Source organism: Heliangelus exortis, chromosome 16, assembly GCF_036169615.1.
Source record: "Heliangelus exortis chromosome 16, bHelExo1.hap1, whole genome shotgun sequence".
In the NCBI taxonomy this organism is placed as follows: Eukaryota; Metazoa; Chordata; class Aves; order Apodiformes; family Trochilidae; genus Heliangelus; species Heliangelus exortis.
Window position 1 is genome coordinate 1,889,596 of NC_092437.1, and position 16,351 is coordinate 1,905,946.

The window sequence follows — 16,351 nt, forward strand, 5'->3', positions numbered from 1 at the left end:
TGCTTTACAAAAGGCCAGGCAATTTTGGGAGGTCCCTCCTTCATCCTGCCCTCTGCATCCCCTGCCATGCAGGACACCCCAGGGATGGCTGAGGAGCAGCCCCACAGCACCATCCCAGCTTTGCTCAGCTGCTAACAAAACAAAACAAAACAAATCAAATCAAATCAAATCAAACAAACAAAAAACCCCACACCCACAGCCATGCTTTGAAAGGATGCAGGCATTGTAATAGATTCAAAGCAGCAAAAGAAACAATTTCAACAACTAACAGCAGACCTCAAACGCTAAATTCCGGTATTTGGGGGAGTAGTCAAGAATTAGCAAGCCGCTCACGGGCTGAAAATCCTTCATAGGCAAAGATTATGTGCAAATAACCAAACAAAACAAAAATTCCGCAGAGATGACCCAGGTTAATCCCACCACATAAATCCTCCCTGGGAAATGGTACCGACAGCCCAGGGCCGCTCCCGGCGCAGCCGAAAGCCCAACAGTACCACCTGGTGGAAATCCTTCCTGCTACAGCCACCAGCCCAAAAAGCGCTGAATCCGGCGGGGCTGAGCATCCCAGCGGCACCACCAGAACCACCAGAACCTCCCAGCACAGGGAGAGGTGTCCCCTGGGCAGAAGGGCAAGGAGCCCACAGCCTTCACATCACCTCACCAGCACCTCTGAGTTCATCTCTCCAGATGCAAGGGGGAGATTTATTGTCTTGGGTTTGTTTGGTTTGGTTTGGGTTTTTTTTTTTCAGTGGGGCAAGAAAAAATTCACAGCCCGATGAACACTGACAGCCACAGGAGCCTCAGCATTATCCTCCACCAGCATCAAAACCAGAGGAGCTGAAGAGCCCAGGTGCCAGCAATTGGGATTTCAGACTCTTGGCAGCTGTAATGTAACATTCACATCTTTTGTTCTTGCCGAATGGTTTGGACAGGAGAAACCACAGGGGCAGAGCCCTGGTGTTCCCAGGCATTGCCCAACCTGCCCCGAGGAGCTGAGCACAGCCCAGAGGGGCAAACGAGGAGGGAACAGTGGAAAGAACAGCACAAACAAACCCCTGTAGATGTAAAAAAACTGTCAGATGTCTCCCAAGTTTATAGCAGCCCAGATACAGAAACAGGTCTGGAAAATGGCCAGCATGGTAAATTGCAGCCATGGGGCTTTCTGTTGTACCCCATCAGCTTTCAGGAGAGGGTGGATCACTGCCAGGCTACGTGGGTGATGAAAGCAGAGGGGGATGGGAGAACACGGAGCTAAGAGGTGGGGGAAAAAAGTGAGAAACAGGAATGAAAAGAGGACTGGGATGCATATAAACAAGTGACACAATCGAGGAGTGTGAACAAAAAAAGGTCGAGGTGGGAAGAAAAGGAAAAGGGGAGTGGAATAGTGGGAAAGCTGAGTAGTATGTGCCAGGAAAGGCAGAGAAATAGGACTGGAAGGTGAATGGGCAGGTTGGGGGAGGTGACTGGCCAGGAAGATCTGTGGTTTGAGCAGGTGAGCAAGGGGACCTCAAACATTCCTATTGTTAAACCAGCCCTTCCTCTCCTGGGCTCCATCCTGCCCCACTCATCTAGGAAAGCTGAGCCCAGACACATCCCTCCAGAACCAGAGAGACAGCTTTGAGCCCATCATCCCCTGCCAACACCTCCCCAGGATCACCCTCTGGAGGCAGGATCACCCTCTGGAAGCAGACTTCCACAGCTCTCCCAAAGCCCTCGGGAGCTCAGCAGCAGCACATCCTCGACCTCCCTGCCACAACCTCCTGCCCAAGTCACTGCTCCAGCCTCCTGCCACCCCCCTGCTTCTCCACTGCCACTTCTCTCAAGGGTTACTCTGCCAAATTCTTCTCTGCTGGCTCGGGAGCACAAGTTTTGCCTCAGCTATGGATCCCTAAGCCAGGAAGGAAAATGCCTCTGGATCCCAGGGGGATGCCTTCCAAGGGAACACTTCCTACAGGTTCCCTACAGAAACTGACCTGGTAATGCCAAACCACCCTCCTGCTCTGCAGAAGCTCACCTCATGCAGCCTAGAACAACTTCAAAACAAAACAAAAGCTTCATTTATTTATAGGTAAAACCCCCCCAATACCAGAAGGTTTGGTACCAGTGTGTTCTGTTTGGAAGGAAGAGAATGTTAAAATACCAGCAGCATGGCCTGATGCCATTGTGCAACAGATAAATTCCAGAAGGGAGGCAGAGACCTGTCTTACCAGAGCTGGCCTGGGTTATTTTAATTGAGCAGAGCAAGCACCAGGGCTCTTATCAGCAGCTGAGCAGGAGGCAACAAGCTTGAGCTCAGGAATGACTTCATCTGGTGGCACCAGTTCCCAAGGAGTGTCTGCAAAAGAGGAAAAATTTCACTTAGTGACACTGTGGTTTAGACCTGTGTGTTTCACTGCAAACACCTTTCTTGTAGGGGGAAGAGATGGGCTGGGGGGATCCAGTCAGTCTTCTCCACTGGTTCTGCCTCTCCAGAAAAGAAAGAGTCCAGTGGAACACATGAAAAAATCAGAGTCTGAAAGAACAGAGCAGATAAAGCATTTGTGCTCAGAGCAGTTGTTCAGACCCAGTGTGCATCCTGGCCTTGGGAGGGTCTGCAACAGGAGCAGCAACATCCCCAGAGGGATTTCTCTCTCTCTCCAGAGGCAAAGGTGAAGCTGCATGAGCCACCTGGGGCAGGATCCCAGGGATCAGAGCTGCTCCGTGCTGCCAGGGACCCAGGAGCATCAGCACCAAAGCACCATTCCCATGTTGATAGAAGAAGGTACAAGCAAGGAGAGAAGTAGGAGTGCCACTGATCCACTCTTATGAATATTTATATTATTCCAGTAGCTTGTGAGCAATAAAGATATCCAAGAGGAATTTTATCCACCAGATTCAGTGCCCCTTGGAGGTGCACAGCCACGGCAGCAGCTTGCTGCTCCAAGGTCTGCTCTGCAGAGTACAGAGCTCTTGGAGATGTGTCAGCTCGGCTGCTGGGAAACAAATGCACTGCCTGAAGACCAGGAAGACAGCTACAAATGGCTGAAAAATATACCTAAAGTGGCAGAAGTGATGCTTAATTGTTTCCATACCATTTAGTAGTGAGAAACAAAAAATATTAAGCATAGAAAAGCTTCACCACTTGCAAAGCACGAGTGAGAGCACGGGTGGGAGTTAATTCCTGAGAAACAAATCAGGGAGCACCTGGAATTTGCCCCTGTGCCTGCACTGCACCCAGCAGCACCCCTGGGCACTGCAGTGTGGGCACCCTGGAGCTCGGCCCAGGAACTGGAAGCAAAAGTGAGCAGAATCATCTCCAAGTGTCAGGAGCAGAGCTCAGGAAGGGGACACAAGGTTTGACACCCCAGGGAATGCAACCTGAGCTGGAGAGCAGTGTTATCCCCCCAGCCCAGACACCCCTCCCACAGAAGGGGGGCAGTGTAAGGGAGGCATTTCCTGGAGCATCCCCCTCCCCCAGTAACCCAAGGCTGTGTCACAGCTGTCCCACGGCACGAGGCAAAACTTCCCAGCACATTTGTTGCCACCAACGTGAAAGAATTTGGTGCCCGGTCTGCAGAGAGAGGTCCCCGGACACGGGGCTGTGGCAGGCTGGTGGCACCCTGGCTTCACACACAGCCACGGGGTTGCTGTTCCAGGGGAGCTGGGACAAGGCAAAGAAACAAAACAGCATTTTGCACAGACACCATCAGCTGTAAATTCACCATCACCACCCTGCAACACTGCTCCTGTCCTTGCTTCCTCTGCACCCAGATCTGAGAGCTCAGCTGGAGGGGCTTCACTCCCTGGGTGCTCTCTGTGTGCAGGAGAGTTGCAAGGCAAAGGAAAAAAAGATGGGAGTGGGATGAAGGAGAAGAGCAGAGCAGCAGAAGGGACCTGAGGACAGGGGGATCTGAACCAGTGTCTGTCTGCAGTGCAGGCAGATTTTTACCTTCCAGCTAAAGGTCTGCCAAACTTTCACTCTCTCCTTTGGAAGTCACGTTCTGCCCTGCATTTAGTGCTGGAAAACAAATATTTGTCCCACGTGGAATTTAATTCCAGGAGTTTGTTTCACCCTGGATATGGTCAGACTCATTTACAGCAAACCCCAGCCTCAGTGCAACCTTCTCTCCAGATGAGTTTAACCTCAGTCCTTTCAGCCTTCCCAGCACTTCACCTTCATGAGTCTGAAACCCAGGAAGGAGAGCAGCTGCGAGGTCATATATCCAGCTTTGCTTTTGTAACAGGCACAATCTGTTAAAGTCATGGGTTTGCATACAATGGCCAAACCCAGCAGTTTAAACACCAGAGAGAGCCCATTTAAAGGAGTAATTTATTATCAAATCTATTACTTTATAGTAGACTTTGTTCTTAAACGAGGGATTGGTTTATTAAGCCAGTTCATCAGGAAGGATGCTCATGTTTTCTCTTTGATGAAAAAACAAAGGTTTCAGTAGCAGACATTTTTCATGGCAGCACAAGAGAACATTTAAGTGGAAGACAAATACAAACACAAACTCTTAAAGCAAAACTGTGCCTCAGAAATACCTGGCAGTGGGATTACTTTCTCGGGCACTTTGGTGGGATTTGCTTTCCAGCATGGTGCCCCTGCTTCTGAATCTGGGTAGCACAGAGCCCAGACACTCCCTGCAAGACAAGCAGTGATTCCATATGCACAGTATCAAAGGGGGAGCAAAATTAATTATTTGGGGTTCTGTCATGTTGACAGAGCAAGAATTATGGAAGACAGCTATGAAAATCAACACTGCCCTACACCAGTAATAAATGATGCTTGATTTTTTTCCTTTTTAAATAAATCAGGAAATTAGTTTTGCAGCAGCTACTCCTTAGCCCTCATCTTTCATCACAGAGGACAGTGCCATTAGGCTGTGAAGCATCACAGGCAATGACAGACTGCATAACATGTCATCAGCATCTTTATTTTTAGTATTATAGATAATTTCTTTCATTGCCATGCAGACCTCATTCCAACCTGTGAAAACAAGCACTGTGAATTGAGACCTAGACTCAGCCAGGTAATTCATAACAGAGAGAAAAAGACCATAAAGATGGCAATGCTGTAATAGTGCTGTATCAAAGGTGAACCCAAAAAGAACCCTGCAGCATATTTCTACACTTCCCAAATCAGCAAATGCATTTATTGGAAGCCTGACTGGAGCAGTTCACAGCCATCCTGCACCCAGACAGCTATGGGATGCCATTAGTTATAAACTGGCCATTTATACAGCCTGCTTCCCAGTTTGCACATGAACCTGCAGTGATTTTGCACACACAGCAAGCTCCAATGTGACTCTGAAGATTTAAAATTGTGTCGTGGATATCACCCACTAATCAAAACTTCCCAAAATTTCAAAAATTTCCAAAAATTTCAAAGCATCCTCACAGCAACGAGTGGCCCATTGCAGTTGTTTGACTGAGACCATCCAAGTTATGGTTTAACAGAGCTAGAGAAACACATTTGATTTATGTTTTTTTTCCCTTTCTGCTCAGCTGCACCACGGCTGCTCCTTCCCCTCGTGCAGGGAATCATTGCACAAGAGCAGCCCACGTGCACCCTGACATTTCCCAGGGATGGCAGCAGGGCTGAGCCCAGCCTGGGTGAGGATTCCCCAGCTCCCCCCAAACACCATCGGGGTGGGGGCAGCACCAAACCCTGCACATGCTGCTCAGCCCCAGCTTCACCTCCTGGGCACACAGGATGTGAGATAACCTGAACAAAACAGCAGCATTCTGTGGGGTTACACGGGAGGGGACAGGGCTGTTAAGGTCTTCACATCCACCCAAGTATTTAATAAGGATCTACTGTAATTGGAATTTCCAGGGAGGGTCAGAAAGAGCAGCTGGATGTGAAAAAGAAGGAAACCAGCTGCCCCCAGCTCCTCGTGTCCCTCCGCCCAGCACCAGAGGAGGATCTTTAACCCTTCTTGTGGTGCTCCTCAGCCTGGCAGCAACACCTCTGGTCTGTGCAGCTCCACCTCCATCACCCAAACCTCACCAACCTCTCAGCCTGCTTCCCTCCTCATCCTCCCAGGCAGCTGAAAAGCCAAAATCCAACAGGGGGTTGCACCCAGTTTTGAAAATGGAGCCCCCAGACTGTCCCCCCCCCTTTAACCTCATCTGCTCACTGCTCCATGAGCCCCACTGCAGCTCACTGGGGGTGTCAGGGCTGTCCCAGCAGATTTAATGTCTCTTAATGCCCACCCATCCCTGTGCATCCCCCAGGGACAGGGTCAGTCAGAGCCCTGGGAGGACACTGGCAGACAACCATTCCACAGAATTGTTTTCCACAGGAAAATGTCTGCAAAACATTGCTCAGACTTTGAACAAAAAACACCCCAGTTCGTGTTTCCCACAGTTCTGACAGGTCAGCCAAAGCTATTTATATATAATACTACATATGTTATACACATACTTGTTTACTCATATTATTTAAATATTTATATATGGTTTAAAGAAATATTTATGCATCAAATTACATATAAATACATTTAATATATATATTATTTAAAGGCCACGGTTCAAGAAGCCAACCAGCTGTGTTGAAAATAAGAGCAATTTTTATAGAAAGTGGCCTTTGCCCCTCAAAGCTGGGATTGCCTCCTGGAAACTTTCTTTTTGGTCCTAGAAAATTTCAGTTTAAACTTTGTTCCTTCTCTATGAAGGACAGAAGACACAAAACATTTTCTTGGAAAATACAGATTATCTGCCTTAATGACAGTGTAAGCATGCACACTCTCAAAAAATAGAATTTCCATCCAGACAGCCTGATCCTCACTTCAGGTTATTACACTGAACAAGAAAACAAAAAACAACACAGGAGAAAAAAAAAACAAAAAACCAAAAAAAACTACCCCCAAAAATACACCTTTCTTGTAGGTAGATTCCAGCCCTGCCCTTGGAAGGATGTTTTGAGAAAGGAAAATTGAAAATTGCAGCTCCTGAAGGGCACAGAGGTTCCTGGGGATGGACATTTGAACAGACAAAGCACTCAAGCAGCCACGTTAGAGATGGGATACAACAGAGAGATAAGTTTTTGGCCTTTATTTGAAGGCTTTTAATAGTTACAGTAAGAATTGTCATTGCAAACCAGAATTTTTTTAAAAATTGAACAATAAAAGTTAAAAAAACATCCACAAGTCCACCTGCAAGTAAGACATGTTGGTACAGAAAGGAGGGGTGAGCTTTCCACTGCTTCCATTCTGTTCACCTCTCAAATATCTGATAAAACCAAGGTACTAAGAAAAGTTGGATGCTCCCAGAATTGTTCCAGCAAGTAGGCATTTAACAGCAGATACTGTACCAGGGTAACAGAGTAGCTGTGTTAAGTCTAAGGGTTCAAGTTGGGCTTATTGTTATTTTCTTCCCAAAAAGGACATTAAAAACAGATTATGCCAAGATACCTATAATGCAGTCACAACCTGACCACATGAGTTTGTTCCCATATTATTTATAACTCATCTCAGTAGCAAAGAGTGATGTAAGCAACTGGAAATTTTAGCAGCATTTGACTTAAAGACTGCAGCTTCAGTTTTATAATGCATGTCCCAGAGCTCCAGACATTCAACAGTCTCACCATGCACACCAGTGGTACCTCCTGACCCATCCTCCTCCCAGCAGAGGGACAGTTCCTTGCTTTGCTAGACCCAAACCAACCTCCTGCAGCCCAGCTGCTCACCTGGGTGCTTCACAGACCCAAACCCACCTCCTGCAGCCCAGCTGCTCACCTGGGTGCTTCACAGACCCAAACCCACCTCCTGCAGCCCAGCTGCTCACCTGGGTGCTTCACAGACCCAAACCCACCTCCTGCAGCCCAGCTGCTCACCTGGGTGCTTCACAGACCCAAACCCACCTCCTGGGTGCTCCACAGTTCCACCCTAGCACTCCTGTTAGAGACTTGAAGCAACCAGTGCAAAGCCAGATGGCAAAGAGCAGACACCCCAGAATTCCTCTCCTAGCCCCCAGGTGCTGTTGCCATCTTTTCCTTGGAGCTGCTGCAGTAATGCTGGAATAATGGAATGGAACAGTAATTTAGAGTCAAAAAAAAAAAAAAATATATGCTTCCCAACTCAAAGCAGGCAAGTAATGGTAGAGAAGATTTTATGTGCATCATCACCCCTGTTCCACACTCCCCCAGCCCCCCGCAGCTGGGTGATGCCAGCAGAGCCTCCTCCTGCTCTCCAGAGGATGCAGAGCACTGCGGGGGGCTGGGAGGGGTTCTCTGGGAACAGAGCAGCCCCCCAGGGCACAGACAGCACCCAGACACCGGGCTGTGCACACATCTGTGCCACAGACACTTGAGCACTCCTGTGAAACACACACTGCACACGAGAGGTTGACAGTCAGCGTGCTCAGAAAGGTGAGAGATGCAGTTAATGTCTCGTTTGCCACAAATAAGCAGGGTTTAGCAGTCCTGAAACACTTCAAACACAACCTGAGGTGACAGCATTCCTCATCTACAGCCCCATTCTCACACCATTAGGAGGAGGAAGCCAAGGAAACACTTGCCTTTCATTCCCTTGTGGGAGAGGGGAAAAAGTAACACCCTAAAGGTGTGGCAGTGGTTACCCCTGCACACTCACAGGGAAATTCCACATCACTGCTACCCCTCTTAGCAAGGATCCTAACCAGGACTGGAGCATGAAAGCTGAGAGTGCAGGTCCTGCAAGCTTCACCATCAGAGCTCTCACCAGCTTCAGCTTGGCCTCACCCTGTCTGAAAGCATCAGAGACTTCAGTAGACATGACACTCTTGAAATACAGAACTTTATTTAAAAACTGCTTAAAATAGAAAAACCCTGTCAAGAAAAATCCAAGTCAAATATGGTTTCTCGGTAAAATGGAGTTTTAGGGCAACAAAAAGTCTGAAAGGCCACAAGAGAAATAGCACCACTGCAATTTTAAACAATGGCTAGATACTTGCATTTTTGGCATTCACTGAATTTGGGTTTTTCTCTGGATTTCACAAAGATTCATGCACTACACAACAATTACCATAAAATGCTCTCCTACACACATTTTAGGACAAGCTACCACCAGAAACAAATGAATACAAGCACAACAGGACTGATCAATCTCAGTAGTGAAGGGGGATTGGAAGTCTTGCAGGATCTTGCCAAACACAACAGTAATGAGGGGCATGATAGCAAAAAAGGACAGGTAAGGAAAGTAATTTAAATATTAATACTTAAGTTAGTCTCAGTACTGTATTTTCTGCAATAACATTAGCTCTGTTAGCCAGCATCTTTAGTTTTTACCCCAGAAGACTACTGAACTGGCAAGTACTATTATTAGATATGGCCTAGTTTGGAAAAAAAAAAAAAAAAAAAGCCAGAAAAAGAGAGAAAAATCATCATCCTCATGTGCTCAATTCACTTTCATCCTGAGATAGCTGCACAGCCTAAGTCCTGTTACAGCTATCAGATTTGATCAGCATTCCTTGGGATGGGAAAGGGAAAAGAACAAGTGAGAGAGCAAAAAGTATAGCAACAAAACCAAAAAGAAACAGGACAAATAAAAACAAGAGCCAGGAAGGAAAGCCACTTCTGAAGAAGATTTTAGAAGTAAGACTGGGTGCCCTTTGCTTTTTCTCTTGCTTGGGTATTTTGTTTTGCTTTTCTTACAGAAAACACAGTACATTTTGGCAAAGTCTTTAGCCACAATGCCACAGGAAAAGGCTTTAGCACTCTTCAAGGTAATTTATGTGTCTCAGCTGTTCATACTCCCTCTAATCTTGTGACAGGCAACCTTAAGGCCTATTTCATCGAGAACTAATCACTTGCTAAGCAGCTTTACATAGGAATGGAGTTTTGTTTCAATAGTCCCTTTCCAGCACTTGCTGACAAAGTGAGATTGCCAGCAAGGCCTCTCAGACAGCAGTGAATGGAGTTAAACAAGTGTCTACCCCAATATGAAGCACATAAAATCTCCTGTCACATTACTTCTATTTGGCATATGGAAGCATATTTTAAATACTCTTAAGGCATTTTATTATAATTTCTGTGCTGCAATTTCACATTAACTCCATCTTTCTGTGAGTCAGAGTCTTTAATTTCTCTACTACCCACCACCTCAGATACAAAAAGAGTCTTCCAACAAACCAGTGTTTTACCAGCAAACCATTCTGCAACAAGTTCCAAATATTCAGCCTCTTGCTCCCTAAATATACCAGCTAGATGTGAATACTGCTCTGCTACGAAGTGAGAGAGAGCTCCTAACTCAAACTCACTGTAAAAGTGAAACTTCTGCAAAGTGCACTTTAAGAAGAGGTACTTTTTTTTTTTTTGCTTATGAGAAGAAACCAGTGAGTCCTCTAAGAATAAAGTGGAGTATTTTACAGTTAAGCACATGATCTGGGGCAAAGAATTCTGATGTTGCTGCTCTGCTGGTACAGTGTGTGATCTGTTAATACTCTTCTTGTTCCTCCTGCGGTGCTCCTTCGTCAGGTATCACAAAGCCTTCCTGAGGGGGAGAAAACAAGGGCTTGAGTGAAAAATGCTGCCACCAGTTAGTTCCTGGCTACTCTGCAGGCTTTTTTCACTTAGGACAGATGGACTTCAGTCACCATTTACAGTGTCACAAGGTATTACCAGGAGAGTTCTTTTCCTTGTCTTTGATCTATCTGTTACACACTGTGCATGAAACGCTACCCTGGTTTGCTGCCTGACTATGGTTATGTTATCTGTTCCTTTGTTACAGGAGAAATCTAGGCCATAAACCTAAAGAAAAAAAACCAAATAAACAAGTACAAATAGAGGAAGCCCTGGAAAGCAAACCAGCTTCCAGTTACACAGGGAGGGAAGAACTGTATGACACAATTGGTACCAGATTACTTACATCTGTGGCATAAAGAATTTCCACAATCCTCTGCAACACTGGATCATTCTCGCCTTCATTCTCCTGGCAGATCAACTCAATGTTCCTCAATTTCCCAAAGTAGAAATCTCTCTCCTTCTCCAGATCTTCAACAGTAAGTTTCAATACATTGATCTGCCAAAGGGCATAAAAAAAAAAAAAATCATATGTATCCATCCAAAGAGAATTTAATGTAAATGTTCAAAAGGCAGGGTGCTAATATGCAAAGGACTCCTGAAGTAACCAAGGTGGAGGGAGGGGGGGAAGAAGGGAGACTGTGAGAGAAGGAAAAGTTCTATTTCTCAAATTATAACATTATTGCCACAAGAAACACCCCATCCAACCTTGGAAATTCTGAAGGCTTATTACATGCAACAAGTGAAGTGCTAACTGCCTGCAGCTTCCTTGTTCTTTCAAGACAGGTCTCATGGCAGCTCAGCTGCACTGCACTCAGTATTTCATGAGGCAGCAGCTGCTCATAGCTCAGTTGGAATGCTCTGATGGCTGCCACACAGCTGTGGAAATACTTGAGAGCACTGCTATGTGTGACAGGGCACAGCCCAGCTTCACATGTCTGAGCACTGCAGGAAGGGCTTCACTCCTATCAGGAGAGCAAGGCCATGCTAAGGAAGGCTTCTGATTAAGTGATTTTAAATGAGTTTACCAGATTCAGAACATCTGCTCCCATCTGCCTGACCCAGGCATTTCAGATATTCCCAAGCAGAAGGTGGAGTGGTGCTGGGAGCACAACACACCTGCTCAATCAGTCCTGCAGACTCCTCGTCCCCTGCAGCCTTTTTGCTCATTCCAGTCCCAGCTTTGGGGGCCGCTGGAGTCCTCTGTGTGACCATGGGCCTCTGGGGGGCTGCAAGAGCAACGAGTTAGAGCCCCTCACAACACCTTCCTTCTTCCTCCTGCACAGCTACTGCCCCCCTTCCAAACGTGCTGGCACGTCAGAGTGTTCCTGCCTTCTCCTCTCCACGTGACACGGACATTTGGGGTTTTTTTGGCCAGTGCTGGCACCAATCCTTGCCAACATTTTACCTTTTTGAGAAGATTGTTCTCCCTGTGGCTTCCAGACCAGTGGGTGCTACAGCACAGCTCACTCTGTGAAGCCTACCAGCTCTGCAGAATGCTGGGAATTCACAGCCTGACTTTAAACAGCAACCCAGTCTTACTTTCCCCAGAGCTCTTAATGATCTAAATAATCTTTTAACTGTTTTCTCTACCTGCAGTGCTAGAATTGAGGGATTTCCTGGGTTTGTTGGCAACTGGAGTGACAAGGTTTGGTGACACTGTCTCCTGGCCTTGTCGAGCAGCCACAGGGTCATACTCCTTCCCATCATAGTTTGCATCAAAAAATTTCTTGAACCACTGAACAAATTCAAAGTTGTCCTGGAATTTTCCTTTCACTAGTTTGTCCACAGGAATTATCTGGAGAAGGGGAAACATAAAAAAGGTCAAACTCAGATTAAGGGTGAATAACCTCTCTCTTTATGAAGTTAGTTAAAATGAGTGCACTCAGAAGACAGGCAAATGTAATTCTTTGTCCAGTCTAGGGAAAAATCCTCCTTAAACATAACTGTGTGTCAAAAAGGAGGGTTTTTTGCTAATAATTGGGTAGCTTAGGGCTGACTGCCACACCAGGGGACTGGGGGAACATACCCCATCCAACCATGGTTCAAAGAGGAAGCTCAAGTAACCTCACCTCACAGAAATTTCATGATCATTCTGTGCTACATGAATTCCATAAAATTTAAATGGAACAATTAAAGTCATCATTAAGAACTGGAAACCTCTCCTTAGCTGGAGTAAAGCAGACATTGTCCTAAACAAAGCCAAGGCCTCAATGCAAACCAAACCCAAAAGTTTTGAGATTTATAAACCAAAAGCAAACTCTCTTCCAGTCTTGTTTTTCCAGCTTTTAAAGTACATTCCCCCTCCTTTGGCAGCAAGAGCCAGAGAACCAGTCTCCCCCCAGCTTACTTTGTCAACACCCATTCGTTTAAAACCTGCTTGTAGAATCTTGAAGTTTTGAATGTACTCGTGTTCCAATTTTGCTTGAAACTTCACTTTCTTGAGTGCTACAGACCCTGGGAAGAGCATGTCCATAAACTGACAGTATGCAGCACCTGCCAAGAGGAAAAGAACAGAAACCCCAGGATGAACCAAGCCACCTCACCACCCTCAGTTACTTTTGAGTCAGATCAGCAAACTGACCCCAGCCAGTCCTCAGCCACACAACCCCTGACAGGCAACAAAAGCAACAAAACAGGAACCTCTGCTCTCCAGTTTTGGTGCAGCACAGCCATAAATAAGCTTCAGCAAGCTGCAGAACCAAGCTTTTGGTCTCATGGCTTGAACTCAGCACAGATCTGAGCTGCTAGATGTGTCCCACAGGCATGTAACCTCCCTTATCAACACTGATAGTGGCAGGCTAGAAAAAATAACTGCTCTGAAGGTTATATTTAATCATTATTAAAACAGTGATACTCACTACAAACAGAATCTATACACACTTCAAGTTGCCCTCAAAGGTAAAAGGCCACATTAACTATATTTAAACCAAGCCTTAATCAAAGAACTGAAATGAAAATGTTTCCTTCTTACAAAACTGTCCTTCAGTTTGTCTCTTACTGTACTACAAGAGGGATTCAGCTCAGCCCCAAAGAGCAGACACCACCTCCAAAGAAAACAACTTTGGCAGCACAAACACACCCCTTTAAAGATTTTTTTTTTTAACTATGTCCTGACTCTGCAGTGCTGATGTGCAACTGCCCAACAGCTGAAAATCCAAGCACAACATTCTGTGCTACTCCTCCCACCAGTGACAATGGACTGAGAAAACACAACCCTAATCCAAACCATCCCACAGCAAGGGAACGAGTTACTGGGAGGCATCTGGAGGCCCAGCAGCACAGTGTTCCCTGAACTGGTCTGTTCATCCCAGCCACAGCCAACAGAAACACTGATACTGTCACCAATCAATTCCCCCTGCAGGTCTCTGGGGCCCCCACTTTCACCTGCTCACCCACTGGTGAAATAAACAACAGAAGAATTTGTGCTGTTTGATCTCCACTGCCTCTGAGTTCACTTGCTGAAGAACTCCAGCTCAAAAAACAAACAAACATGGTTTGCCAAAAATCAGGGTTTTGCTAACTGCTGGTAGCCTGAGTGACAGGAATGACAAAGAGGTGGCAGCTGAAGCCAAAGGTCACTTCTTGTGTGTTGATGCAACCCCAAACTGCTGCTGCCTCCACCAAAGCAAGGCAGGAGACTCCCAGGTGGCTGTGCCAGGCAGGGAAAGCCACTGCAGAGAGAGGAAAGGGACACTGCTCAGAACATGTCACATCCACAGCTCTGGGGCCCTCCCTGACAGCAGCAGAGCCAGAACTGCCCTCACTCCTGGACAGAGCTCCTGCAGCATTCAGGCTCACAGATCACCACTGCACACACCAAGCTTGTCAGCAGGAGGAATCCTGCCTAAAGTGCACCACATTCCTGTGGCTGGGATACTCAGACCCTGCATCCTTACAGATTTTCTGCTGTCCTGTGAGACAAAAGCCACTGCAGATTCCTGTCAGGTAGACTGTCTCTGGAACCTTTGTGAATGTCTCTTCCATGGCCACAGCCAGAGGCTCAAGTGAGAGTCCAAAAAACTTTAAGTTTATTCCTTCTTTTATTCCACATTTCTCATTCTGTGAGCAACACCTTGGATCAAACTCCCCCTGGGAGCTGCACTCCCACTTTTCACCAAGCCCCTTTCACTGCCTGTTGCAGTTATCCAAATCACCACCTTTTACCTAGGCTGCATTTTTAGCCTTAGGTTTTTTTTTTTCAGCTCTGACTCCACAGACTGTTATTTTTCATTTGCTCCTACAAGCCTCCTCCCACACACACTTCTCCCTGTGATGACACTTGATTCCATTTCTGTACCACAATCACTTCCCCTTTTCAGCTCAGTTCAGCTGTGCAGAGCCAGGGTGAGCTGTGGTGACACAGACACACACACTGCTTAACCACGAGGAGCTGCAAGGTGAACACAAGAGTCCCCAGGATGCCTTCCTCACCCTGTGCCTCTGCCCAACCAGAGCCCCCCAAATCTCCAAGCAGTTCCCTCCCATCAGACACCCCTTGTTCAGGTGAGTTACTGCACTTGTAGAACTTTCTACTCATCAGACTGAATGCTTAACCCCTCACTGAAACACCCCCTCTCCTGAGTCTTCTCTCCATGCTAACTCACATTTCCTTCTCACTGCAGCTCTGCACACTGAGTCAGAGGAAACTGCCCTTTCATTATGCTCAGATTATTAACAACTTCTTCAGCAAAGGTCAAACCACAACCAGGTCACCCTGCTGACCGTGCCTCTCGGTATCAAGGGCCAGCCCAGGCAGCTGACCCGGAGCAGCTGCACCCCCACAGCACCGGGGACACCCCCCGGTGTGACATCCAGCCCTCACCTGAGCACAGCTGTTCAATCTTTGTCAGCATCAGCTGCAGAGACTCATTGATCCACGCCAGCATGTCATGTCGACTCAAGTTATCGCTCGTCACTGAAGTAGAGTACACATTTACTGCCATTTTCTGAAAGACAGAACCAGAGGCGTCAGCACCGCAGCCGTGCCGAGCCACAGCCCCCTCCCCGGCTGCCTTCCTGACAAAAGCGCTGAGCATATCGCGACACAGAGGAAAGCGACGAGACCGGGAACTGCTGGGAGGACCCGATTCACATCACAACCACGCAGGAGACGTTCTGGGGCTTTTGGAAGGAAAACCAAGGCCGAGGCACTGACGGGGAAACTCTGCTGAGAGGAGCCACGGCTGCAACTTATCCGCCCCGAGCCAGCAGGCCAGGAACGCTTCCCGGGGTCTCTCCAGAGGGGAACACCGACGGAGCGCTCCCCGCCCAGCCCCGCCGGCACAAAGCGGAGCCGCCCGCCCGCCGAGCCCCGGTGCAGCTGCCGCCGGGCAGGGCCGACCGCACCGCACCGCACCGCTCTCCCCCACCCCGGACGGGGCTGGGCCCGGCCCCGCGCCCCCACACCCGCTCTGTTCCGCCGCCCCCTCCCCCCGGAGGCCCCGCGGAGCCGGAGGGCCGCGCCCGGGGCAGGCTGGGCCGGGCCCTGCAGGCCTCACTCCGGTCTCCTCACACCCCGCCGGCTGCCGGCCCGGCCCGTGCCGCTCCGCCCCACCTCGCCAACCCCCCCCATGATCCCGGGCCCGCCTCCCCGCCCGCCCGCGGCCCCGCTGCCGCCTCCCCGCCGCTCGCTGCCCGTTACCTGCCCCGCTCCGGCCCCGTCTCCGCCGCGTTCAAACCGGCCCCGCCCGCCTGCCCGGGCACACGCGTCACACGCACGCTACGCGATGGCGTCACGATGACGTCACGGGGACGCGTCGGCGGCGGGCGCCGCTCCCTGAGAAGAGAAGGAGCGGAGCTACGGGGAGAGGCTCCGCCCAGCCCCGCCCCGCCTGCGCGCTCTCCTATTGGCTGCGCCACCAGGCC

The 16,351-nt window shown here is 48.3% G+C and overlaps 1 protein-coding gene and 1 long non-coding RNA gene across 3 annotated transcripts; both read right to left on the bottom strand.

Annotated features, from left to right (window-relative positions):
- Positions 1-2,034: 2,034 nt before the first annotated feature.
- On the bottom strand, positions 2,035-2,448 carry LOC139803694 (uncharacterized). The gene is made up of 2 exons (XR_011729130.1): positions 2,208-2,448; positions 2,035-2,110 (listed from the first exon to the last, which is right to left on the bottom strand). It is a non-coding gene; the product is annotated as an uncharacterized lncRNA (long non-coding RNA).
- Positions 2,449-8,740: 6,292 nt separating this feature from the next.
- On the bottom strand, positions 8,741-16,271 carry MAPRE1 (microtubule associated protein RP/EB family member 1). 2 transcript variants are annotated; one of them, XM_071759424.1, is made up of 7 exons: positions 16,128-16,271; positions 15,309-15,432; positions 12,834-12,979; positions 12,077-12,281; positions 11,603-11,712; positions 10,830-10,982; positions 8,741-10,454 (listed from the first exon to the last, which is right to left on the bottom strand). In XM_071759424.1, exons 2-7 carry the CDS (start codon positions 15,427-15,429, stop codon positions 10,398-10,400), a joined length of 792 nt encoding a protein of 263 aa, XP_071615525.1. In that variant the 5' UTR covers positions 15,430-15,432; positions 16,128-16,271; the 3' UTR covers positions 8,741-10,397. The 2 variants fall into 2 exon arrangements, with proteins under 2 accessions (XP_071615525.1, XP_071615526.1); XM_071759425.1 differs by lacking the exon at positions 16,128-16,271 and adding an exon at positions 15,893-15,981.
- Positions 16,272-16,351: the final 80 nt, after the last annotated feature.